The sequence below is a fragment of the Myotis nattereri genome (assembly GCF_964212035.1).
Source record: "Myotis nattereri genome assembly, chromosome: 20".
NCBI classification, from domain to species: Eukaryota; Metazoa; Chordata; class Mammalia; order Chiroptera; family Vespertilionidae; genus Myotis; species Myotis nattereri.
In genome coordinates this window covers 13,913,064-13,939,829 of record NC_138096.1, presented here as the reverse complement: position 1 = coordinate 13,939,829, position 26,766 = coordinate 13,913,064, and the positions used below count along the sequence as shown (strand labels likewise).

Sequence of the window (26,766 nt, the reverse complement as noted above, 5' to 3'; positions counted from 1 at the left end):
AGCACCGATTCAACAAATACTTACTGAAATCATAAAAGCATGTCCCTCTGCAGAAACAATGGGGGAGAGAAATAGGTAAAACACTTAATCGGTGACCTCATAGGGTGGTATCTGGAATTTTATCTGCATTATTATCATTTATGTTACCATAGTAACAGGCACGATTCCATTCGTATGGACGGGGAAACCAACCAGGGTCAGTAACTCTCTTTCTAAGGTCTCCACCCGGACAGTACCAAACAGCCTTCCTTTTCCTCCTCCCTCCCTCCCTCCCTCCCTCCCTTCCTCCCTACCTCCCTTCCTGCCCTCTCTCTCTCCCTTTATTACAAGTTGCGCATATTCAACTGCAGAAATAATATTGGATGAAACTTCATAAACCTTCAACTTGGATTTTTTCTCGTAGAAAAGGGCTGGGGGAACCATTTCTAGGTTTATCCAAGTAGGATTCCAAATTTCAAGAATCAAGATTGCCGGTTAAGCTCCTCCCACCAGTCCACCGCGATCCTGGTGGGAATGAGACGGTGCTGGCCTCCACTCAGGGCAGAGGAGCCAGAGGACTCAAGGATGGCCCGGGTCTCAGTCATTGGAACACGCTGCCTGGTCCACCTCCCCCCCGCCCCCCCCCCACCCGACACAGCACCTCACAGGTGGGGGCTGTTACGGATGGAAACCATGACCCCAGGTATACTGCTTAACCCTCATGGCAACGGCGTCGGGCAGGCGTCATTTCCGTTTAAACAGATGAGGACGGCACCCGGTTGGTTACTGGTCACGGTGTTCTGAATCTTACAAAACCTTCCCCACGCATCGTATCAGCCCGAGACACATCCTCGGACGTGTAGCTGCAACCCCAGTTCACGCCGCGCGAAGGTTCAGAAAGAGGGAAGGAGCCCTCACAGTGGGAAATGCATTCGCACAGACGACGGGTGGTCGTCCCCCAGCTTTCTAAGCTCCACTCTGTAGGGCTTTTAGATAAAATGCAGGATTCCCACACACCTCCTGCAATTCTGGGCGGCACAATTATACTACAGGTGATTTGCTGTTTATCTGAAACTTAACTTGGCAGCCAGGAGTGTCGTTGGTTAAATCTGGCCGCCCTCGTCCTAAGGGGTGGGCCAGCCCATCGTCTGCCCCTTGCTCTCATCACCATGAGACAGGGACATCCGTGCGATGGGTACAAACCCACCAAGGGCCATGGCGACTGGAGACCTCAACTCAGACGCCTTCCTGTTCCCTCTGACTTGAGCAGCCTAAAGCCAGGCCGGGGTGGGCGTCAGCATTCCCATCGTGGTTGAACTTGGAGGATCACGCGGCACACGGCTGTCAGCGACGGCTGGTTTCTGGCACTGAACACGCGGTCCCGACCGTCCACCCCCGCCCGGCACCACACCGGCCCGCCCCCCGTCCGCGGGAGCGTCGCTTACTTGTAGGGGATGTGCTTGCTGCCGTTGACGAGGGCCAGGATGACGTTGCCCAGCGCGGACAGGGACAGGCACAGCCCCGCGCCGCCGTCGCGGTTCTTGCTGAGCGCTTTCACGCAGCTGCCCAGGTCGATGAGGTGCAGGCGGCTGCGGCCCCCGGACACTGTCGGGGAGAGAGGACCAGAGAAGGGTTAGGGCCTGGCAGACACTCCCCTGTCCTTCGGTAGCTCCTCGGGGAATCTGAGGTTTTGGAAAAAGAGAAGAGAACGCAGGTCTAGTAGAAAACCCAACAAAATCCCGCCGGGTGACAGACGCCATGGTTCCCTGGCATTCCGTCCGGCATGCGTTGCCGGTCTCACCGATTCGTCCTAGGAATGCCTGAGGGTGGGGCTGGGTGGGACCGCAGGGAAGGAAATTCCCAGTGAAAGGAGAACAGGTGTGTCCTTGGGCCGCAGGATCCTGGAACTGATCGAGTTGGAACCTGAATGACCCAGGGGTGACCATCTGCGTTGGCTGCTCATCACAGAGACCCCGACTGGAGCTCGGGTCATCGGGGTATAACTCAGGGTCACAGCAGGCAGAGGCCAAGCCGGTGCGGAGAAGGAAGAGCCCGCGTGTGAGCGAGTGTCTGCCACGCGCCAGGCACCGCACAGACAGCCGCCTGCGGTTCCCGCGGTAAAACCGCAGGCCAGACACCCTCGTCCTCTTCACAGATGAGAACACAGACGTTTAGGAAAGTGAAGAAACTTGCCCACAGGTCTTCTGCGCCAGGCCCAGAGGAAGTGACAGGGACCGGACACATCCTCTCTGAACCCACTAGTGAAACAGCCCAAGTGTCCATCAGCAGGTGGACAGGCAAACGGTGGCCCATCCGCCTAGACCCGTGGCCGGCAAACCGCGGCTCGCGAGCCACATGCGGCTCTTTGGCCCCTTGAGCGTGGCTCTTCCACAAAATACCACATGCGGGCGCGCACGTACAGTGCGATTAAAACTTCGTGGCCCATGCGCAGAAGTCGGTATTTTGTGGAAGAGCCGCACTCAAGGGGCCAAAGAGCCGCATGTGGCTCACGAGCCGCGGTTTGCCGACCACTGGCCTAGACGATGGGCTGTCCCGCAGAGATATACATAAATGAACTACGGACAAGTGCCACAGAATGACCGCATCTCCAAGTAAGTGTGCGAAGTGACGAAACACACAGAGGACAGACTCGAAGATTAGATTCCATTCGTGTAAGATCCTGGGAAATGCAAACGAATGTAGAGGAGCTAAAGCCGGCCAGTGGGTGCCTGCGGGTGGGAAGGGAGAGGGGAGGGGAGCTGGAGGGAGGGATCGCAAAGGCCCCAGGGACTTTGGGGTGATGGGTATGTGCACTCTGGGCTGTGTGGTTTGTGGGTGCCCACATCTAACAAACCTTACCAGATTATACACCCGCCCGTCCCCCTCTCGCTCCCTCGGCCTCTGCATCCCCACCCATCCAGGTGCCCAGCTCACACCTCCCACCTGCCCACCCCGTAGCTTCCTGTTTCCACCGCCTTCCCCTCCTCTGTGTGGAAGGGACACGGACATGGCAGAGGTGGCATGGAAGCTTCCTGTGGGCACCGGCCGGTGGGGGCAGGGGGACGGGGTTGGTAGAGAAAGCAGATGCAGGGTGGGTGTGGCCATCTGGGTCCTGGTGTATGTACGGGGGTGGGGGGGGGTGCAGTGTCTGGGCATCCTTGGATCTGCAGGCGGGGCCACATGACAGGGCTGCCTTGGAGAGGGAGGGTTCATGCTGCAGGGCAAGACATCCGGGGACCTGGGTCCTAGCCCTAACCTCGGCCCTCCCCCTCGCCCCCCCTCAGTTCCCAGCTCTCGCGCCGAGAAGGCGAAGGAGGTGAATGCTGGCTGCAGGCGTTCCCTCCGGCCCTCGCTCCCCGGCGCAGCTGCGGCAGAGAACGCTTCACACTCAGCACGCGGTGCTTCGTTTACCTCCCAGTGTGTCCAGCAGCACATCCTGCAGAGGGAAGATGCCCTGTGCTCCTTCTCTTTATCCCATTTCCTATCCTGCCAGGTCAGGTCACGGCACCGCACAAGGAAAATAGCTATTTTTAAAGCAAAATATCATCTGTTTTGCAACGTAATTATATAGACAGAAGCTCGGCTATCCCACGCGCACCGCAGATTAAAGGGCAGAGACGGGCCGTCTGAGGTAATGGAATCGAGTGCCTGACGCACAGGCAGTGAACAGAGAACAAGTGCGCAGTGCGGGCGGTGCTGAGGGACGTTACGAAACGCCGGTAATTACACCTGCGTGACTCGACGGACAGGCCAGGCCGACACGGGAAAGGGCGCGGCTCACCCACCGCAGGGTCTGAACCTCGCACGCGGCGTTCCGGCTGGAGGCGCGAGGTGAGCGAGCAGGGCCATCGCTGTGAGCAAGAATCGCGTCACTATAGCGGCCGAGAGGGCAGCTCTGGGAGCCGTGAACGAAACAGGTGACGCCTAACAGCAGGTTCCGCAGAGACTTTTGCGATTTGGGGTCACAGTGCGGGGTGACAGGACCATAGCTCAGTCGGCCCTGAGGAACCCTCTGTCTGCGTCCAATGTGGGTATGTTAAGTCGTCTTTGGCCGAACCAAATTCCTCACCGGCTGTACTCGCCCCGCAGAGCAACGTACAACCCTGCCCACCCCCGACCACTGTCCCGGGTGCTCACTGACCACCCGCAGGTGCCCGGAAACGCGAAATTCTCCTGCTGTCACTCAATTCCTACAACGACCGGTCATGCCAGAACCGGCTCCAGGGTACCGATGAGGAAGGTGAGGTGCACAGATGCTACGTAAATGGCCTGAGATCACATAGAAGGTGAATGCTGAGCGTAAGACGAACGCCCAGAGCTGTCTATACAGCATGGGGCTCTTTACCTCCCTCCCCCTAACCCAGTGGTTCTCAACCTTTGCTGCCCCCCATTGGCATCACCTTGGAACCTTTAAAAATAACACGTATGGCACGGCCAGCGTGGCTTAGTGGTTGGGCTTCGACCTGTGAACCAGGAGGTTATGGTTCAATTCCAGGTCAAGGGCACATGCCTGGGCTGTGGGCTCCATCCACAGTGTGGGGCGTGCAGGAGGCAGCCCATCCATGATTCTCTCATCATTGATGTTTCTATCTCTCTCTGCCTCTCCCTTCCTCTCCCTTTCTCTCTGAAATCAATAAAAATATATATTTTTAAAAGAAGTGCTATTAGAATTAGACATGGAGTCTTAGCCTCTTTATATTTAAAATAAATAAATAAATAACCCGGACGCCTGGACCCCATCCCACGCCTTCAATGTGACTGACCAGGTGTGACCCGGGCACTGGGAGTCACTGAACAGCTCCTCACACGCTTCTCATGGCGGCAAAGTGTGGGAACCACCACCTTGTCACCTGGCCAGGTACACAGCGCTCTCCACGGCGACCACGCTCGCTGAGGCCATGGCCCCCACTGAGCATGTGCACTTCTTCCCCCCACAAGTGAGCTCTAGGTCAGCCGGGTGTCTCCCTAAGTCTAATCATGCCTCTTTCACTGGCATTAGAGATAGAATACAATCATCCTATATAGCAAAAGGCTAATATGCAAATCGACCAAACGGCGGAATGATAGGTAGCTATGACGCGCACTGACCACCGGGGGCAGACACTCAATGCAGGAGCTGCCCCCTGGTGGTCAGTGCAGTCCCTCAAGGCCAGCGAGCACAGCGGCGGTGGTGGGAGCCTCTCCTGCCTCTGCGGCAGCGCTAAGGACCCTGGGGGATGTCCGACTTGCCGGACTGCGAGAGGCAGGTGCAGGCTGGGTTGAGGGACTCCCCCCTCCCTGGCCTTCCCCCCCCCCCCAGTGCACAAATGTCATGCACTGGGCCTCTATCTATTATGAAAAGCAGTAACAAGATTATGTGAAGACTAATGTTTCTAAACTAAATCCAGTGCTTTGGAAAGATGTGATAAAAATGAGTTGTTGTTTTTTAAAAAGATGCTAAATAGGTGTGAATGGAAAATTACAGAGTGGAAAACATGGTAGGAATCTAGAGCAAGTCTCTCTCCCGCTGGCTGCACAGGGCATTTGAAGTCCCTGAGTCACTCGGAATGAATGTAAAGCACAGGCCAGACGATGCCAATCAACGTGGTTTACGAGGGGCAGAACCTCAATCTGAACAAGCACCTCAGAGAGCAGGCCCCGCCCTGGCCCTGAGACCGATGACTGCGGCGCGCACGTGTCGTAAGTGGGAATCACATGTGGATGACATGCATGGACCATTTTATATGATTTCCCTTTTTAAACTAATTCCCTCAATTACTGCCCGGCTCCTGACTGTAGCAGACGGGCGTGTCTCTGAATCACAGGGTGACAGGCTGGCCTTTCTCTCTCGGAAACGCAGCTGAACTAGACGATAGAGAAAGTCATTGTTCACAACACGGCACACGCTCCTGCGATTTACCGTAGGACCGAGCGCTGGCGTGCGGGCACACAGTAGGCCCGTGGAGGACGGGCAGGCGGACAAAGGTCCTGTCCTCAGGGGACGGGGAGTCTCCGGAGACTCAGACGCGCCCACAGATGACTGAATCGCAAGGTGGACCAAGGCTCCGGCTCCACCCCAGCCCGGCCCGGGACCGGAGGAGAAAGATGGCGCACGGCCGGGAGTCTGCAGCGCCTCGTGGAGGGGGCAGCTCAGGGGGGAGTGAGACACAGACAAGGTGCTTGTTTTCACTGTTGATGTCACCGTCCCTTCCCTTCTTTCCAAAAGGAGGCAGCCCTGACCTTGCTGGGAGGGGAGGTGGAAGATGAAAGCCTGAAAAGACGGTTGATGGGGTCCCCACTGGAGGGTCCCAGAGAGGCCAAGGGGCAGGATCGGGGTCCAGGGAATGGGGCAGGCGGGCCGACAGGAAAGGAGCCGGGACCGGGCACAGGAGGAGGGATTCTGAGTCGGAGAGGAGAGCAGCCGAGGCGACACCAGCTTAGCGCTCGTCCCTTGTGCGGAAGCCGGCTCTGTGCTGGGTGCCGGGCGCGAGGTTCGAGGGCTTGCCGCTCTCCTGAGGGTGACGGGAGACCATGCAGACGAGCGTGGGGATTCCAGGCTGCAGTGTCTGCAATGCTGTCTCCTGGCCGAGGAACAGGACAATCACACTGCAGAAACCTAGAAATCTAAAACTGACACTTCACCCGGCCGGCGAGGCTCAGCCTATGAACCAGGAGGTCAGGGTTCGATTCCCTGTCAGGGCACATGCCCGGGTTGTGGGCTCGATCCCCAGTGGGGCCTGCAGGAGGCAGCTGATCTGTGATTCTCTCTCCTCATTGATGTTTCTTTCTCTCTCTCTCTTTCTCTCTCTCTCTCTCTCTCTCTCTCTCTCTCTCTCTCTCTCTCTCTCTCTCTCTCCCCCCCCCCCCTTCCTCTCTGTGGTCAATAAAAAGATATTTTTTTTAAACTGACATTTCATTCCTGACCAAGGGGCCGTGAGAGCTGGTCGCGAACCTGCGCGTGTGGTGTCCCTCCCGCACGGACAGCAGGTCCGGCTGTGCCTCCCTTGGAAGCCACATTCTTTCCCAGATCTCGCCCCACACCCACATCCACCACCCAAGCGACACACAGCCGGACAGGGCACGAGTGAGTCAGCCATTCCCGCCACGTGAGGAAGGAGCAGCTGCGTGAAAAGAAAGCTGAGATCTGGGACACCGTCTGAGCAGACTTGTCAACAGCTGGGTGCCCCTGGGCACACACCCCCGCCCGAGGCCCAGCCGGCCCAGCCCTCGGCCTGCAGGCTCCCGGGGGCAGTGAGGGGAATGAAAGGGCCGGAGACACGGTGCCACCCTTGGCCCTGGACCACGTGGCTTGCAAGCTGCGGTCGCTCATCCAAGCGAGGCTTTCAAACAGCACCTTTGTCATCTGGACTCTAAGTCTCTGGACCAGGGACATACTCCCAGGAGGCGTGACTAGCACCGTCTTGCTTTAGACTCCGAGGGCAGAACTGGACTTCCCAGGGGGTCCGCAGCCTGGACAGATTAGCCAAGTGGGGGTGGGGGGGCTCCATGTCGGGTGAAGAGTCGGTCCCACTAATGCTCCACAGACTTTGTAAACCAGGAAACATTCTAAGCGTAACCTAGGGCATCTGCAGAGCAGTGCACGCCCACATGGACCTGTCCCTCCCATCCTGACTGGACACGTCTAACACATGTCGATCTGTGTGGATCCGTGTGTGTATAGCATGCACACATGCGTGTAAGATGCAGGCGCGTGCTCACGGGGGCTTAGCCCTTGCCCGGAGACCTCGCTGAACCCGCCATCTCCGCTTCCCATGGCCAGTGGACAGCGACCCGCGGCTCTCTGCCCCCGGGCAGGTGGCGAATCAATAACCGTCCCCGTCACGGAGTCCGAATGCCAGGCCCGCAGGGGTTATTCCCTACATACAAGCAAACAACACTTCCATTTGGACCAACACTCCAAACCTCCTCCTTACATGTTAAACAGATTTCACGCACAGAGGTCCCGCGAGCCCTGGGCTGGGGGCGTGCATTCTGGCCTGACCCCTTCCCACAGCCAGGCGCGTGGCCGGCAGGGGCACCTCCAGGGCTTCCCCCTTCCTTGTTCTCATCTGCAGATGGTTAGAAACGCCGAAGAAGTGTGGGAAGCCATTAATGGCCCGTGCCTTTCCCTTTACCCTGAATTTATTATTTAAGAGCAACTCACGCCCACAGCTTATCAATAGGAAGAAGATGAGGTAGAGGTTAGGTATTTAGCGAGCACCCCGGGTTGGGTAAGTGCTGACGGGGTGGACTGCCGGGTTAGGGAAGGTCCTAGCCGGCACTTCTGTGGAGGCTGAGTTTTAAGTTCTGACAGTTGAAATAATTTCATTAACTGCTTCTTTGCTTTCAAGAGTCCTCCTGACTCTCCGATTCCGAACTGAGAGCAGAACCAGGAAGCACAGGGTGAGAAGCCAGCAGCAGAGCTGCCCGCAGCGAGGTCTGCAGCCCCCGGGGGAGGGGACCCGCCCCGAGTGCTCCCCTCGGGCGTGTGGCAGCCATTGGCCCGAGATTCAGGCCTCCAGCGAGCCACCCTTTGCTGAGTGGACCCCGATTCACTGCAGGCTCTGACTATTATTATTATTATTATTATTACTAACAGCTTAAAAGAATAAATCACCACTTTTCAGACTCCCACGTGCACGCGGCTGAGACACCGGCCAGAAGCGCAGTGAGGGCAGGACTGACAGCAGCTCTGATTGTCAGGATAAAGTCTGTCCTGATGCTCAGGTCTGGATCCTCTCACCTCCCTCCTCATCCCTCGTCAGTTCCTTCTTTAAGAAAGTGATTCTAGCCCGAGCCGGGTTGGCTCAATGGATAGAGGGTCGGCCTGCGTACTGACAGGTCCCCGGTTCAATGCCCGGGTTGTGGGCTCAATCCCCAGTGGGGGGCGTGCAGGAGGCAGCCAATCAATGATTCTCTCCTCACTGATGTTTCTATTTCTCTCTCCCTCTCTCTTCCTCTCTGAAATCATAAAAATATATATGAAAAAAGAAAGTTGCTGTACTTAGGAGTGGGGAACATCTGGCCTGTGGGCCATGTAAGGCTGCAAACTCATTGGGTCTGGCCCTGCCAAGGCATTAGGGGTGAGTGAATTCAATGTTTGACCAATACAGCAGGCTAATGTTTAAGCTGATAACTGTGTTTGGCCCGAGAATGACGTTATAAACACCCACATGGCCCTGGGCAGGAAAGGTTCCCCACCCCTGGTGTACCCAGTGCGAGCTCCTTGAGAACGCATTTCCCTGAAAGATTCCTGCTCACACCATGTGACCTTTCTCCTCGACCCCCCCAACCCTCAACCCCTGCTGGTTGCCAAGAGAGACCCCAAAGGCCCACCCCCCGGTGCCCAGGGCATGAATGAAAGGGAGGGCCAGTGCCGGGGGCCGAGGCTGATGGTCGGTCAGAGCCACGAAGCCAGCCTCAGGGAACGGGACTCCAGCCCAGGTCAGGCCCACGCTCGCTGAGACTTCAGTCCCGGGGACCCGGGGACGGGACGCGACCTCAGGCCCAGTCAAAGCTGAGTGAGTGGCAGCAAGAACAAGCGGATGATGTGTACAGGCAACAACGTGGGTGGATCGCAGAAGCCCCATGAAAGAGCCAGACCCCAGGCCACCCCTGGGCCACGCGATCCCACGTGTCTGACAGTCCGGATGGAGGCAGAACTATCAGATCTGCGTTGCCTGGCGCCGCGCAGGGGGCAGACGACAGGGACCCCGGGGGGCTGGATGTGGGGGGCTTTGCTCTAGATCTCAATAGCGGTGCTGGTCACACCACCGCACAGATTTCCCAGAACTGACCACGGACACACAGCAAGGGTGTTACTGAGTGTAAACCGTGCCTCATCAAAGCGGAATTAAAACAGCGACCAAGGAGCAGGAACAAAGGAGGAACAACTGGGTCAACAGAGGCACTGAGACGGGAGAGGGAAGAGCTTCCACGTGGGGGCAACAGGCACCCCTTAGCGCTACCCCCAGGGCAACAAGGCGACTTGGGAGGAGTTGGGGAGCCCACCCCCAGACCCCAGGGGGCTGTCTGAATTCCAGGCTCCACTCCAACCAGGTGAGTTGACTGCCTCCGTGTTAGGCACTGAGCTCACGTTTCCAGCCCGAGGGTGCCTCCTCCGGCAGGGCCACTGGCATTAACCCCCCGAGTCAATCCTTCCGGGAGCGCTGGGCCCAGCTGCAGGGGGGTGAAAGCCCTCCAGAGGCGGACGCTGAGAGCTGGGAAAGCCGCCGCCCGCCAGCCCCGCCGTGGCCCACACCTGCCGTGAGGCCGCGGGCCGCCCTGCCCTGGTCCCAGGTCCCCCTGAGGAACTCGGCGGAGGGCTGGCACCAGCCACGGAGCCTGGACAGACACGCCTGGCAGTACAGGCCAGAGCGCGGCCACGGTCAGTGCGCACTGTAGACAGCCCGGGGGCCTGAGCCCCCACCCGGGCGGGTCCTGGCCCTGCAGCTGCCACAGGGACCTTGGAGGGGCTCACAGGGATCCCCCACAAGGGGCGGGGCCTGGGGAGGGGGGCAGCCAGAATATTCCATCGCCTGGCTATTCCATTGCCTGGCTATTCCATCGCCTGATCACAGGCCACTTAAATAGCAGAACCTGCTTCCTTCCGGGCCATACAGCGGACTCAGCTCACGATTAACCACACTGCCAGGCGCCCTGGTGATGAGCACCTTCAGGGTTTGGGAACGAAACGATACCATGAAGCAGCTGCTTGGCCTTTTACCTCTGTTCTCTCCACGCCCATGGCAGGGACACTCACAAGTTCTCTTCACCAGGAGACCCTTCCCCTCGGCCAGGTCAAAGGTAGGCGTCAGCCCGGACTCCACAGCCACCGTGAAGAAGGGGGGGAGGGGGCGCCGGGCTGGGGGACCCGCCACGTGGACCAGGTCACGCGCCCGGGGACACGCGCAGGGGAGGGACTTACTGCCGCCCTTCCCGCTCTTCTCCATGCGGTACTGGTAGACGTGCAGCGTGAAGAGCATGTGCGAGCTGCGCAGGTCGTCCTCGCCGCAGTCCTGCCGGTGGCCCCGGCGCGCGGCCAGGGCGGCGTCCAGGAAGAAGGCGGCCTTCTCGGCCGTGGGCGCCCGCAGCTCGCTCTGGTTCTGCAGCTGGAAGACACAAGCCGAGAGCTGACGCCCGTCCGGGGGCCCGGCCTGCCCTCCCGCGGCTGTCTGCTCCGCACAGCCAAGCTGCGTGCCCGTCCACGGCCCCACGGCCTTCCAGAACATGGGCCACCCGCACGTGCAGCTCTCAGCTTCATTCACTCATTGCCAACGATTCCCGTTGGGCACCCTTACTGGAGGGCATTTCCCCATTTTACAACTTAAGTCGCATCTGTAAACAGCAGGTGTGAAAAGCAAGTGGATGGGCCAACCGTCGACCTGTGAACCAGGAGGTCACCATTTGATTCCTGGATGGGGCACTGCCCAGGTTGCAGGCTCCATTCCCAGTGGGGGCGGGCAGGAGGCAGCTCATCAATGGTTTTCTCTCTCTCTCCCTCTCCTTCCTTTCTAAAATCAATAATTATATATATAAAAGCAGCCCTAGCTGGTTTGGCTCAGTGGATAGAGCATCAGCCTGTGGACTGAAGGGTCCCAGGTTTGAGTCCAGTAAAGGGCACATGCCCGGGTTGTGGGCTCAGTCCCCCAGTGGGTGGCATACAGGAGGCAGCCCATCAATGATTCTCTCTCATCATTGATGTTTCTATCTCTCTCCCTCTCCCTTCTTCTCTGAAATCAATCAAAACATTAAAAAAAAAACAAATAAAAATAAATAAATAAGCAAATGGGTGTATCTGAGTGGGAGCAGAAGGCCCCAGAGGACAGCCCACCAACACGCGGGGGAGTCCGTTCACCTAAGGCTGTGGTCGGCAAACCGCGGCTCGCGAGCCACATGCGGCTCTTTGGCCCCTTGAGTGTGGCTCTTCCACCAAATATCACGTGTGGGCGCGCACGTACAGTGTGATTGAAACTTCATGGCCCATGCGCAGAAGTCGGTATTTTGTGGAAGAGCCACATTCAAGGGGCCAAAGAGCCGCATGTGGCTCGCGAGCCGCAGTTTGCCAACCACTGGCCTAAGGGAACCCCGGGGAGGGGCCTGCGTCTGACCTCACAGGTGAGATGGCTGCAGGCAGGTAGGCCGTGAAGTGTGACTCCACTTCGGTGATTTACTGCATGGCGCCCCAGAGAAGTGGAAGAACTTGGGTAGCTTAGCTCAACTCTCCGTTTTCCTCAGCCGTTTAATTAAAGCCAATTCTAGACCACATTTCCTGGCACGGTGATAAGCAAGACGTAAGTGTCACAGACGAATGAAAACATCCCGGATGCTTGGATGCCTCCTCTACGCTATTTAAGGGGCGTCTATTTTTATCTGCAGTCGCTCAATTCATGTGCTTGGCATCCTCATTAATGGGCTAAAGGCAGCATCGTGGGCAATGTGTCTGAGCCCCGGGATGCCCTGGCAATCACAGTAAACCCTCCACAGAGCAACGGTGCCCTTTCTGGGGAGAGAAAAGGAAATTCATTATTTCTGATTTTTCCAAAGGAATGATCTGCAGGAGATGTCTTAGGGTCGGTACAAATTCTGAAAACGTTCTGCTCTGACGGTAGCAATCCCTATCACTCTGAACTGTGAGGCTGCTATCTGGAATCTGAGACCATAAACATCCTCAGGCTTCAAAGAGAGACTCTGTTGTGTTCGTTGTTTTGTACTCAGTTTGACAAAATAAGCCAAAGACTCTTTTAAGATTTCTCACCAAGAAGAGTGAACATAAAGAGCATGTGGGTCTCTCTCTCTTCACCTTCAGCTAACCTGCACCTTCACCTCCAGGGACCTGCATTAAGGCACAGTGGGTGGACCCCATAGCATAGTTGAGGGTGCAGGTAATTCTTGGAGCAGGAGCGGGGGGTGGGGGGGGGAGGGGGGCTGATCTCCATCGTAGACGCCGGGTAGGTGCCATCTGAGCATGTCCTCTGCTACAGAAGGGTGGTCCTCAAAGTGGGTCCCTGGACCAGCAGCAGCACCCGGGAACTCGCTAGAAACCCACACTTTGGAGCTCTGACCAAGGGCCATTGACTGGGGGAAGCTGCAGGCAGAGCCCAGGTGTCTGTGTTAACAGGTCCCCTGGGGCTCCTATGAAGACTCACGTTTGAGAACCACTGCATTAGAGCTTCCCCGACCTACTGGTTTGCGTCCTAATTAGGTTCCCCATCCAAATGGCGTCGGATGCATCTGTTACAACTATGAGCGGCCAATCCTGGTCAGACATGGTGCCCGCCCTCTGGGAGTTGCCGAGAACTCACTGGGCCAACACAATACAACTGCTACGCGTGTTCTAGTGACAGGAGAAGCATCTGGGAGGGCTTCCTGAAAGAAGCGACAGCTAGCTGAAACCTGAAGGATGAGGAGTTCGCCAGATGAAGAGCGGAGGGGAGAGGGATATCCCTGCACAAGGAGTAGAGCGTGCAAAGGCCCTGGGGTCAGAGGGAGCAACGCCGGTGCCTTGGAGCTCTGCTGCTGAAAGCGTGGGCATCATTGGGAAGCTCATGGGAGAGGCATAACCACCCAGACCTGCTGAACCAGCGTCTGCATTTGTAACAGGATCCCCAGCGATTCATAGGCCACTGAAGTGTGCGGGCACCGCTTTCTAGGTAATTCATTAGGAGCGGCGAGAGGGGAGGTAAGAGATGGCGCTAGGAAGGTCCATGTAGGGCCTTGGGAGTCACGAAGAGCTTGGGGATGGAGGACTCACAACAGGAATGGAAGAACGCGGTCGGGTGAGAGGAGGGGGGTCCTAACCTTCGCCTGAACGCCTGTCTGAACAAGGAGGCATCGGGGAGGACCAGGCAAGAGAGCCGACTGCTGGAGCCTGGAGAAGTGATGCCTGGACGTGAGCCAGGCTGCCCAGCCTTGTGCCATCTCCTGTCAAGCAGCAAGAGAGAAGCACTGGACAGGAGAGGCAGCCTGACAGAGCGCGGCAGCTTCTCCTGGCTCCCACGGTCCCAGCACTCTCATCACGGTTCTAACCAGACAGCGGTCACGCGTGTGACGGCAGCAGGACTCGCCCGTGGCGAGCCGGGCCAGGAGGGCCACACAGAGCCGTAAACAGCCCCGCCGTGGCCGCAGCCATGGCTGCAGAGCAGCAAACATTTCCGTTTGCTGTTAAACAAAAGAAAGATGGCACTTTTTCCCTCCCCGCCTGAAAGGGGTGTAAAGGATGGAAATTCAATTTCCTCCCAATGCGACCACAGTGGTGAGTCCTGCTCACTGTCAATTAGGTCCGAGGCACAAACATTTAGGCTGGGCGAGCAGATGGCCCCGCAGCTGGCGCCCGTGAAGCTCCAGGCCACGTGGGCGTAAACACGCGTGAGCCGCCCTGTTCCCGCGCCCGGGAGTCCGCCTGGGCGGCCCCAGCCTTGGGCATGGGCGGAGCCCCCGGAGCCCCGGGCCCCGAGCTGTCAGTCACCTGCGTGCCGCAGATGGGGTCCTCGCACAGGTACACGCCCGGGGACTGGCCGTCCTGCAGGCTGCCCGTGGCCACCTCGGACAGCAGGTCCCGCAGCTTCTCCTCCTTGCCCCACACCTCCACGGCCGAGATGCGGACGGAGAAGCGGGCGCCGGTCTTCTCCTTGCGCTCGTTGATGAGCTTGAAGAGCCAGGCGATGGCGCAGGGGATGATGCCCAGGCTCTGCGTGGAGTCGTCTCTCCCGATCATGGTGTAGGACTTGCCTGGGGGGGGGGGGGGGAGGAGATGGCGTGTGAGTGTCCAGGCGTCACCACAGTCTCAGGATGGGTGCCGAGGAGGCACGGAGGCGGGAGGGGAGGGAGAGAGGAGATGACGGTGAACGAGACAGTCAGCACTGGCGACAAGGACAAAAGGCCGCTTCCTGGCGCTTCTGATGACATGGCTACAGTGAAGACCGCAGAGCCCTGGCAGGGGCGAGACTGAGTCACCAGGTACCTCCAGGAGGACCCCAGAGCCACCCCCCGCCCCCCCCCCCCCCCCGCCCCAGCTCTGCACTGTCTGACCCAGAGGGGGAGGCAGGGACTCCTCGCTATTCTGTGCGTCATCTCACCGCCCACCTCCTCACACTACATCCCCCCGCGGGCTCAATGCCGTGCGTCTCTTTACAGCGTGAGCAAAGCCCATTCAACCTGGTCACGGCCCTGATCAGAGATGGAGAAGAGAGGGGGGCGGTGGAAGGGGCTCTCCGCTCCGGCTGGACCTGCCCTCCAGCACCGGGACCTCTGGCGGCATCTCGGCCAAGGGACACTTCTTACTAAGCCCCAGCCCAAGGGGCGGCCTGTGAGCAGGCGGCCACGGGTCAGGGTGGAGGAGGCACCTTGGCGTTCAGCTGCCTGCCTCCCAGGTGCCTGGCGGGCTGTGCTGGGCTGGAGGGGGGAAGCGAGGCCGCCAGAACCGCCGACGGGTCAGCCGTGGCCTGGGCTCCACTTGGAACTGCTCCTCTGTTACGTCGGCTCCACCTCCAGCCCCCACCCTCCCGGCAGCCCCCGCTCAGGAAGGGTACGTTGTCCTCAGGCTATCTGGGCGTGACCCTGACCTGGGCCACTGGGAACACCCCCCGGCTCCCCTGCTCGTCTCCTGAGCTCGAGGGCTTTCCCAGATGACGGGGATCCACGCAGAATGGAAATCTCATCTCGGAAGCGAGATGCTCATTCGGGGTCCTTTAACTCGGCACCCAGGGGACAGCCTCTCCTCTCGCCTGAGGACCAGACGGTGCAGCGGGAGGAGCAGGGTGACGGGACCCCAGGAGCAGCGCGCGGGGAGCTCAGCCTCACTCACCCAGCTTGGCGTGGCCGAAGCAGAACACGCAGCCGTCCGCCCCGTTGACCACGGACTGGATCACCTCCGCCACGGTCCCAGCGCACACTTCCGCCTGCGGACACGGGAGGAGAGCGCGGTGAGTGGGCCTCGCTGGCGGACGTAAAGGAGCCGGCTCTCCCGGGCTGGGGTCACGGACCTCCCAGACGGGACGCTAACAGGTTCTGGAGATGCTCAGCCCTCGGTGCCTCCCGCGCATCCCGCCGGGCGTCACACGCAGTCACTGCGAGCCCCTCTGCTCCCTCCCGGTGCATCTCAGCGCTGCCTGCAGACCAGGCAGGAGCCGCGGAGGGGACGGGAGCCGTCATGGACCTCACGCCCGCCCCTGCCGCTATTCTGGCCTCCGGACGAGGCATTTAAACTTTCCATTTGCTCTCTGCTAAGTAGATCCATCCTTACACACACACATGCTCACACACGCACTCACACACATGCACACACACGCACTCTCACACACATGCACACACATACTCACACACGCTCACACACATGCACGCACACATACACACATACTCTCACACACACATGCACACACACGCTCACACACACATACACACACATACGCACACACGCAACACATGCACTAACACACACGCACTCACACGCTCACACACATGCACACACACACACACACACACGCACGTTCACACGCGCACACACCCCCTTATAAACTGGGCCAGCCTTTTAGAGGGGGAGGGTGACCTGCCACTTCAGGAAGGTGACCTGGAGAATCACTGTCATTCCAGTGTAAGCAGGAGGTTGGTGGTGTCTGCGTTCTCTCCCCATCTCCCTCCTCTTTCTCAATCCTTCTTTGCTTTCTTTCTGCACCAATATGGTCAACGTATACAATTCCCCCACAAATAAAACACGCTAATCCTGAGACGGGGGGGGGGGGCAGCAGGGGGGAGGCTACTGAAGACCCTGTGCATTTCCCACTAACACTCCTGCGCTGCGCCCTGTCAACCCTAGGGCCTCAGTCCATTCTGGGGACCACGCAGGAGCCCCGAGACACGCCCTGGCCAAAACGAGCTCACAGCAGCCGGGAACAGAGGGATCCGCTGCGCCCGCCGCCTTCCTCTCCATCCCAGCGCGGAGCCAGATCTCTCGGGAGCATCCGGGGGCTGTGCGAACCAAAGGCAGCTCTGCAGCCAGCGCCACGGCCTCCGGTGGCATCCGGGAACCGCGGCCTCGCAACGAATGGGCTGTTCAGCGCCAGGTCGCCGCGGCACCGAGAACCAAGTGTTCAGAAAGCAACCTGCTCTCCCGGACCGAATTCAAAGCCACACTCCCAGCAGCTGTGGACTGTCCCGGTGTCGCCAGAGCAGCCCTGCCGGGGGCACTGCCAGGGGAGGACGGCCGGACGGGGCTGACGGGGGGTGGGGACCCCAGGATCCATCACACCCCCGGGACCTGGGCCCCGCGAGCCTGGGGCTATAGAATCTCAGTGGAATTTGCCAGAGGCTGAGCGACTCTGCCTTCCTGGGAGATGGGGGAGACAGAGGCTGGAGGCTGAGAGCCCCCCCCATCCATCCCCCAAATCAACGGCACAGACGCGAGGTCAGCAGGGAGCACGCAGGCTGCGTGTGGACGACAGGCCATAGAGGAGGCAGGAGAGGCCTCCACGCACAGGACAGGCCGAGTCCCTGCCCCGTGTCCACCGAGAAGTGTGGCGGGTGACTGTCCACCTGGGGTTTGTTAGGAGCTGCCCGCAGCCCCTGGGGCCACAGGCTGCTTCCCTGGGGCCCAGAGACGCAGGCGTCCCTCCTGAGCCCAGAGCAGGGAGGGCCCAGGCCCCAGGCAGCCCTGCTCTCCCACAGGGGAGCCCTCCCCCACCCTCCTGCAGGCCCGGATCTGTCCCCTCCAGTCACCTATGATGGTGTCAGGAAGCGGGCACTCTGGGAGACGATGAGGTCATGGGGTGGAGCCTCGTGAATGGGATGAGGAGAGAAGGCCCCAGGCTCTGAGTCCCTTCCACCCTGTGAGGTCACAGCGAGCCTCTGTCTATGAACCAGGAAGGGGCTCTCGCCAGACACTCTGAGCTCGGGCTTCCAGCCTCCAGAACGTGAGAAATGCATTTCTGTTGTTATGAGCCACCCAGAGGGACTAGGTCACCTCCGCAAAGCCAGACCAGCAGGGCTGCCCCGCCGCAGGCAGCTGGAGACAGCCACGGCCACTGAAGGACATAGGATGCTCATAAAGGCAACAGGAGCAAGAAGGTTCTGTCATTGCTTAGCGTCAGGAAGCTGGTGTCCTGCCCGGCCAGGGTGGCTCAGTGGTTGAGCGTTGACCCTTGAACCAAGAGGTCATAATTCGATTCCTGGTCAGGGCACATGCCTGGATTGCAGGCTGGATCCCTAGTGTGGGGTCTGCAGGAGGCAGCCGATCAATGATTCTCTCTCATCATTGATGTTTCTCTCCATCTCCCTCTCTCGGAAATCAATACAAAAATAGTTAAAATATTTTGTTTAAAAAAAGCTAATGTCCTTAGAGAGGAGAGAAAGCACAATTCATCGCTGTCTGGGCTGCTCAGGGCCCCTGCAGACCCACAGGCCAACAGCCAGGCCTCGGCAGAGCCCGCCTCCTGCACCACCGGCTTCCCTGCTGTGGGGGCTCGAAGGGCGCTCGCCCGGGAGGCTGGGGCTGGCCACGGCCAGCAGCTCGACGTCAGTGGCAACAGTGATGACTGAATAGCAACAATAGCTCAGGTGTGCTGGGCACTGACGAGGTTCTAAGTCCCCCGTGTGCATTAATTCCCCGAACCACCACAGCCTGAAGGAGGTGCACTTCGGGTCTGTCTCCATCCACAGATGGGGACACGGTGACTGTCCACGGACACGCTGCTGGGAAGCGTGGGTGAAGTGACAGGCGGTCACAGATAAACCCCCGACGCAGCAGGACACACAGAGGTCCAGGGAAGGGGCTGGGAAAGACGCCCGCGCAGGGAAGGGGTCATGAACAAGACGTCAGCTCCGAGTCTGTTTCCTTGTCCGGATGTGCAACGAGCAGTGCCTCCCTTCCGACACCAGGGCCTTCTGGGAAGATGAGTGGGTCAAGTTAGAGGAAACTTCTTGACACTGGATTTTTTCGAACTGTCACCGGTGCTAATGTTGGCAATGTTAGCAAACATTAAGCATCTGAAGAGAATGCTCTGTCCCATCGAGCACGCGAGCTCTGAACCGAGCATGAAGTGTAAATAAAGGCGAGCAAGAAAGGCGCCTCCTTGCCCTGGAATGAATCTGACGTGCACTCGTAGTCCGAGCTGAGTTCAGGGTTTGCGTTGGAATTCTTACAACCTGGGGAGATCTGCTTGGAAAGTGTTCGCTGAGTTAATGAAATGATTTGTGGGGGGCATTTGTTGGACCCACTGTCGGGTCTAGATGGGGGAGCCCAGGGGCTGGTACAAAACACAACCTATGCAAAGAAGACGGGAAACCGCAGAACTTCTTCACGGAGCACGTTGTCTCTTCGTGGCAAACGCTTTGGGGAAAGCACGGGCTCGGCGTGTGGACAAACGGAGCCCACAGCACGGGCCACCCGCCGATGCCCGTGTGGACATCACGTCTTCGGGCACCAAGACGCACGCGGAGGAAAGTAACGGGAGTGCGAATGGCGGCTGGAACGTTCCCGCTTCTAGAGGCGCAGGTGTCTGGTGTGAAAATGCGGGCTCAGCAGGCCACTGCATCCCTACAGCCTGGGTGTAGCCTCTACGAGAAGGTTCAGTTGCTCCAACTCATTGCACAGGAACGGCCCCAGATGGTGCAGCTAATCTCCCATCAGACATCTGCTCCTGCCGGGATGGGCTCCAGGAGCGTGGGTCTGGGAATCCTGGCACCCTGAGCTCCCAAGATTATAGTCAGAGCCGATAAACAAAAATGGCCACAATTCCCGACCCGTCCGTGCGCGCATGCCCCTGGCAATGTGACTTTGCAGCCCCTCCAATCAAGAGGCGGAGTCTCTTCCCCGCCCCTCGAACCTGGGCCAATGGGACACAGCACAAGAGCTGGTGCTTGCGTTCTGAACCTGGGCCTAAGGGCTGCAGGCTGGGCCATGCCACGGCCATGAGAGTAAGTCCAAGACGGGACGATGTGGAGGGAGACCAGGTGACCAGCCAAGGCCGTTCCAGAAGCCCCCAAGCATGTGACAGCATCTAGCCTAGCCCAGCAGAGCTGATCACAGACACACAAGTGAGCCAAGCGGGGAGCAGGAGGACGCTCGGCCGACCGACTCATGAGCAGTAGTGAACGCTTATCGCTTTAAGCTGCCGAATCTTAGGGTAGTTCGTAAGGCAGCAGTAGCTGACTGACTCAACAGCTACCCCTACCCCCTCTACTCCCCTCTTCCCGTCCACTCCTCGGTCCAGGCCACAGGACTGCATGCCAGCCTCAGTTTCCCTGCCTGTGCTCCAGTTCCCGTTCAGGACTATAGACCGGCCTCCTATAGCGTCTAGGATCCTGCCTAAATCTAACCCAGCTCCCGGAAATGCTTTTCCCTTACACACCCACTCCCAGAGGTGGGGGCGGGGGCGGGGTCCTAATAGGTCTCCAGGTCGTGGTCCTGAAACTTCCAACTCTCTCCACCACCACCCGCTTCCGGGCGGCACCCACTGGCTGGCTCGCCCCTCCTTCTCCCCAGGGATCCGTCTTGTTGAAATCCTGGCACAGCGGTCCTGCCCACAGTGTAACTCCAGTCACTCCAAAGAACGGACTGGCCAATGGAGCCCACATGGGCGCTCGTAGGTGGAGGGCGCTCTGGGCGCCACCTCCAGCGCATGGGTCCGGGGAACTGGCTGGGCACTGCCGGGCCCTGGGGGAGGGGGGAGGGGGAGGGGGTCCGCACCCACCTGAGAAGCATCCTGCGGGAAAACCGCGTCAAAGGCGAACATCTTGGGAGGCACCTGGCTGCCCCTCTTCTGGAAGGCGCTTTGGCCTCCGCACGCCAGGGGGTCGTACAGCGTGACCTGCTTCTTGCGGGGGTCCACCTTCAGGAAGGAGCTGGACTCCGAGGTGTCGCGGGCCAGCGGGGAGCAGATGCGCAGCATGACCTTCACCTGTGAGGGAACAGGGAACGGGACAGGCGTGGACTGAGGTGCATGGAACACGCACAGACCCTTCACGCGATAAATGACGATGTGCCCGATGGCCGCAGCACGCGTCTCCGTGGGCCGTGGGGGAACAGGTGCCTTTACAGTTGCCAGGTGGCCTACTCGGCGTGCCCTGGGCTTTATTACAGAAATGGCACGGCAGGCTCTCTGCCCCCCTATTCATATGAAGCGGGAAGAGCGGCACCCTGGTGGCCCCATTACGTAGGAGAAAAGGTAGCCCGACCGCCACCTCTCGGGGCTGGCGTCGTCCCCGAAGCACACAGATCCATGAGCCCGGACATAAAAGTGAGCTCCGCGATTCGCTCCTCGCCTCCGAGCGTCGGGCCTTGGAGGAAAACCCACGTGATTCGTGTCATCGTTAAGGGCCTGTGCACTGACCGGCCTTTCATGGCAGCGTTCGAAGTGTGTTCCAAGGGAGCTGCGAGGAGAGGTCTGTTTAAGCTGGTATTTGGGGTCCCATTAAGTGAGCGCATGGAAGTCGCCGCGTCAGGGCACAAAGGCACATCTCAGTGGGGGACCGACCCACGCCTGGCAACGGCACATGGACGTCGCCAGGGCTCATGACCGGCCCCCTCCCCACGGCCAAAGGTGCTACCTATGGGAACGCCCGCCTGCCCTGGGCCTGAGCTGAGCGGGGTCGAGCTGAAGTCACACATGCAGCTCTGGAGACTCGGGTCCTGGGACAGGGACAGCGCTGACGCCCTGACCAGCTCGCTGTTAAGATGCCACCAGTTCAGCCCAACGGTGGTGAGCACCTACTATGAGCCAGGCACCAGCCTAGGCACGAGGGCTGCACAGACACGCGATGCCTAAGGTGGCAGGGCAGACAGACCTTTTCTAAGACAGGATGGGGCCCATTCTGAGCCTGTGCACTGATGTCTAAGTTTACCAATTTTTAATTTTTTTAAATATGTTTTCATTCATTTCAAAGAGAGGAAGGGAGAGGGGGAGAGAGATAGAGAAACATCAATGATGAGAAAGAATCATTGATTGGCTGCCTTCTTGCACACCCGCCACTGGGGATCGAGCCCACAACCCGGGCCTGTGCCCTGACCAGGAATCGAACCGTGACCTCCTGGTTCATAGGTTGATGCTCAACCACTGAGCCACACCAGCTGGGTGAAGTTAATTGATTTTTTTAACAATCAGCTTAGTAGAAACTGGTCAAGGCGAGGTCAGATCACCTAACCCAGTGGTCAGCAAACTCATTAGTCAACACAGCCAAATATCAACAGTACAACGATTGAAATTTCTTTTGAGAGCCACATTTTTTAAACTTAAACTATATAGGTAGGTACATTGTTATTAACTTAATTAGGGTACTCCTAAGGCTTAGGAAGAGCCACACTCAAGGGGCCAAAGAGCCACATGTGGCTCGTGAGCCGGGGTTTGCCGGCCACTGACCTAACCAGAAAGTCCACTTGGCATCATTTTTGCCTCCATCCCAGCAGTCCTGGGATTACCTTTAAGCCTTCCGCGTCTATTAAGTTCCTGAAACGTGTCTCCCAGGCAAGTCAAGGCCAAAAAGAAGGTTCCTCAGAATCCACCAGCCGGAGGCGTGGTGGGGAGAGTAGAAGTGAGGCTGCCAGAGGGACTCCACATCGTAAGGAGTCCTCCACCTGCTGGGACAGAGCAGCCGACCTGCAGAGCCCATTTGCCACCGACACCCGTCCGGGGTCTGCTTCCCTCCCCCGGGGCCGGAGCAGCGACGGGATGCTGGTGTCCTCACGTGAGTGTGCGCCCTGGGAATGCCGGCCATCCTGTGGCTCACGGGAGACGCTGCCTCCGATGGGAGAGCCCAGGGTCCCAAGCCCTATCTCATGGCAGCTGAGAGCGAGCGGAGACGAAGCGCCCTACAGACCAGGAGGCCTTCCCTGGTTCGGGGTATTTGGGGGGGATTCAGCTCTTGAGGGAAAAATGTGGAGGGACATCAAAGGGTCCATTGTAGCTCACGAGCGCATCTCCTTTCTTACAGGCTCCGGGTGTAACGGCCCTGCAGTGAAGTAGAAGCCAGGAGACTGGGTTCGAATCCAAGCTTCACCACCATTGCGTGGCTGTGCCATCTAAGTGCCTCGGTTTCCTTACCCCCAAAATGGGCCTGTTGCGCCACCGCCCGTGAAGGACACTTGTGAAGAAACAATTAAAGAGCCCGGCCGGCGTGGCTCAGTGGTTGAGCGTCGACCTATGAGTCAGGAGGTCACAGTTCGATTCCCGGTCAGGGCACATGCCCGGGTTTCGGGCTCCATCCCCAGTGGGGGGTGTGCAGGAGGCAACGGATCCATGATTCCCTCTCATCATTGATGTTTCTTTCTCTCCCTTTCCTTCCTCTCTGAAGTCATTAAAAATATATTTTAAAAAGAAACAAACAAATAAAGACAAGTAAAGCAGCATACAAATGTAAAATATTGTTCTAAGAAGGAAGGAAAGGAGGGAGGGGGGAGGGAGGGAATTTGTATTCCTTTCTCTATCAAATGACTGACATCAGAAGCCTTTCTCCTAAGCTTAATTTTAAAAATTAAAGCAAAATATTATTTAGCGCACACACATCCACGGCGCAGAGAGCAGAATATCCCCTCCTCCCCCAACGATAAAATCAAAGGCTACACGTTTGCTGCATGTTTGTAAAGGGGAGTCATCCACGTGAAACCTGCTCTGAGCATCTGAAAGGGAAGTGAGTTCTTCCCTTATTTTACTCCTTCTTGTCTGTCTTGATCAGACCTGATCCATGTGCTCATAGTGTCTGCTTAGGGTCCATCAGTCACTTCAGGGGAATTCTCCAACCGTTCCACGTAAGATGACGGAGACACTGAACTTTAAACACACTCCTCGATGTGTGCTCCTCCCAGCACACTCGCTTTTCTGATCAACCAAGACATTTAGCAGCCCTCCCCATCCTTCGGTGCTCAGGACAGTCCAACAGAGCTACTGGGAATGATTTAGTGAAGTGCCAACTTCTATACCACACTGCAGGGGCAACGGGAGATTCCCAGGCCTGATTTAAAGAGCACTTTCCTCTTCTGATATAATTAATGTACGACTCCCTGCTAGCCAACCACGGGCACACTGGACCCCACTGCTAACCCACCATGGGCACAATGGACCCATTGCTAACCTACCATGGGCACACTGGACCCCACTGCTAACCCACCATGAGCACACTGCACCTCACTGCTAACCCACCATGGGACACTGGGCCCCACTGCTAACCCACTATGGGCACAATGGACCCATTGCTAACCTACCATGGGCACACTGGACCCCACTGCCAACCCACCATGAGCACACTGCACCTCACTGCTAACCCACCATGGGACACTGGGCCCCACTGCTAACCCACTATGGGCACAATGGACCCATTGCTAACCTACCATGGGCACACTGGACCCCACTGCTAACCCACCATGGGCACACTGGACCCCACTGCTAGCCCACCATGGACACACTGGACTCCACTGCTAGCCCACCATGGGCACACTGGGCCCCACTGCTAGCCCACCATGGGCACACTGGGCCCCACTGCTAGCCCACCATGGGCACACTGGACCCCAATGCTAACCCACCATGGGCACACTGGGCCCCACTGCTAGCCCACCATGGGCACACTGGACCCCACTGCTAGCCTACCATGGGCACACTGGACCCCAATGCTAACCCACCATGGGCACACTGGGCCCCACTGCTAGCCCACCATGGGCACACTGGACCCCAATGCTAACCCACCATGGGCACACTGGGCCCCACTGCTAGCCCACCATGGGCACACTGGACCCCCTGAATGAGACCTCCCTGCCCCCTTTAACTTACCCAATGTGCCCTCCTAACCTGATAGGAGAGAGAAGCAAATTTAAATTGGGTTTTACAAAAGGCAAAGGTTTAAATACTTTTCTAATGACATTTCGAGCAATGGTCAGAAGTTATTTTCTCTGAAGGAAGATCTTGATGGTTTCGTGGGACTGAAAGTTTCCAGAAGTTTCCTAGGAGACCACCAGAACCATATCCCTGTCGCAATGACCTTGGAGGTCCCACCCCCACGCCTGGGAGGGAGCCAGCAGGCCTGCTCCCGAGTGACTGCAGGCGCTGTGAACACATTTGCAACGTCAGTGTCAGTGTCGCAGGAAGACGCAGTTACCGTTAAGGATCGCAGATCCGCACCTGCCAGGACCCCGAAGGCGCTAGGCTCAGTGTAGTTGTTAGTTACAGAGCAAAGCCAAACGGGATGGAATCTCTGCATACAACACAGTACTAATCCAACTCGACCTATTCAAAGGTCACGGGGCTGTAGTCCCGGCAGGAAGTGCAGAGTAGAGGGATCCAGCGCCGAGTTTGGGGGTGTGGGGGGGTGAGACCCCGGGCCTAGTCTGGGGCCGTGTCTGCTCTGCTGACAAATCAACCCCTCAGCCAGCCAGCCCTGGGCACCACCGCCATAACGTCTCTCAAAGTTCTACAAACCTCACATTCACTAATGACTACTCCACGTGGCTCCCCACCAGCTGTGTTAGGGGACATCATTACCATCACTTCCTGCACCCTCCTGAAGGCTCAGGAGGCTGAGGTCCGGGCACTTCCGAGGCTGGTCCAAAGCCCGCTGCCCGGCAGAGGGGCAGGGGCAGTGGTGGGGGGCCTGGGACCGGCTCCCCTGCAGTGGGTGTCCGGGTCGAGCCCCGCCCAGCAGGGCCAGGGCACTCTCTCCCCGGGGCTGGGCCTGGGTGAACCTCCTCTGAGGAGCCGGAGGTTACCCCTGCGCTGGGACGCCGACTCTCAGAGGTGCCAGGGGGGCCCTTGGGTGGCCCCAGGCGGCCAGTAATGAGCCGTGAGGCCCTCCGAGAGGGAGATGTTCATGCATGGACGCCAGGCTGGGGACGGTGACAGTGGCGGCACAATAAAGCTCAGTGCGGCCAGAACGGAGCCGGGTAATGAGATGTTCTCGGGACAGAAGCGCTCGGGGAGTGGGGGGACGAAGGCTCCCCAGAGCTCCTGTCAGCAGGAACCTGTTGCCAGCAGGGACTGCGGTGCGGAGGGAGGATAAAGCCAGGGAAAGCCCTTCCCAGAGGCGCTGCATGGCACCGCCATTAGCAGGCGGGCACAGCTGGCCAGGCTGGGAGACGAGACAGGCGTCCAGGGCTGGGCTGTCAGCAGAGGCCGCATCCTGACAGCCACCTGTCGGAGAGGCCTCGCTCTCGCTCAGTGCTGGGAGCTGGTTAAGGAGCTGATGAAACTCAGGCTCAGGGAGAGCAAGCTGGGGCGGGAGGGAGGCGGGGCCTGGGCCCTGAGGCATCCCGGGGGACTCCTTCAACATTAAAGGCGCTGGATGTCAGCACCCTCCTGGACCGTGTGGAGTAGGGCCTGGCTCAGTGGTTGAGCGCTGACCTATGAACCAGGAGGTCACAGTTCGATTCCTGACCTGGGTTGCAGGCTGGATCCCCAGTGGGGGTGCAGGAGGCAGCCGATCAGTGACTCTCTCATCATGGATGCTTCTATCTCTCTCTCCCGCTCCCTTCCTCTCTGAAATCACTAAAAATGTTTTGTTTTTTAAAAGAAAGCCTTCCTCGCCGGCTGCGTCTGACGCAATGCCAGAGCATGCATCACGCGTCAGGAGGGACGGTGCGCAGCTGTACTCGCCGAGCTATGAGAGCGACTGAGCGCAGGCCCACAAAGCCCTCGACAGGCCCTTGTGTATCGTGTGGAACCAGCATCATCGCGGCTGCGGAGGCAGGGGAAGCCCCATCGTGGGCCCCACCCAGGCTCTGCTCCTGCGGGTCCCCCCCCCCCCCCACCGGAGCCTGGTCCCTGGGCGCCAGCGCACACAGGCCTGTTTAATTCCCCTTCCACCTGACCCACCAACCACCCTGCTTGTGTTCCCCAA

At 58.5% G+C, this 26,766-nt stretch overlaps 1 protein-coding gene across 1 annotated transcript in view; it reads right to left on the bottom strand.

The window, feature by feature from the left end:
- KIF26B (kinesin family member 26B) overlaps nt 1-26,766 on the bottom strand; it is a gene marked incomplete at its 5' end in the record, with an annotated part of 356,664 nt that overhangs the window by 36,172 nt on the left and 293,726 nt on the right. Inside the window, 5 exons of the mRNA XM_081114435.1 lie at nt 1,425-1,584; nt 10,886-11,069; nt 14,426-14,688; nt 15,764-15,857; nt 20,643-20,849. Of these exons, the coding sequence (XP_080970561.1) occupies nt 1,425-1,584; nt 10,886-11,069; nt 14,426-14,688; nt 15,764-15,857; nt 20,643-20,849 (908 nt within the window). The remainder of the gene's footprint in view (nt 1-1,424; nt 1,585-10,885; nt 11,070-14,425; nt 14,689-15,763; nt 15,858-20,642; nt 20,850-26,766) is intronic.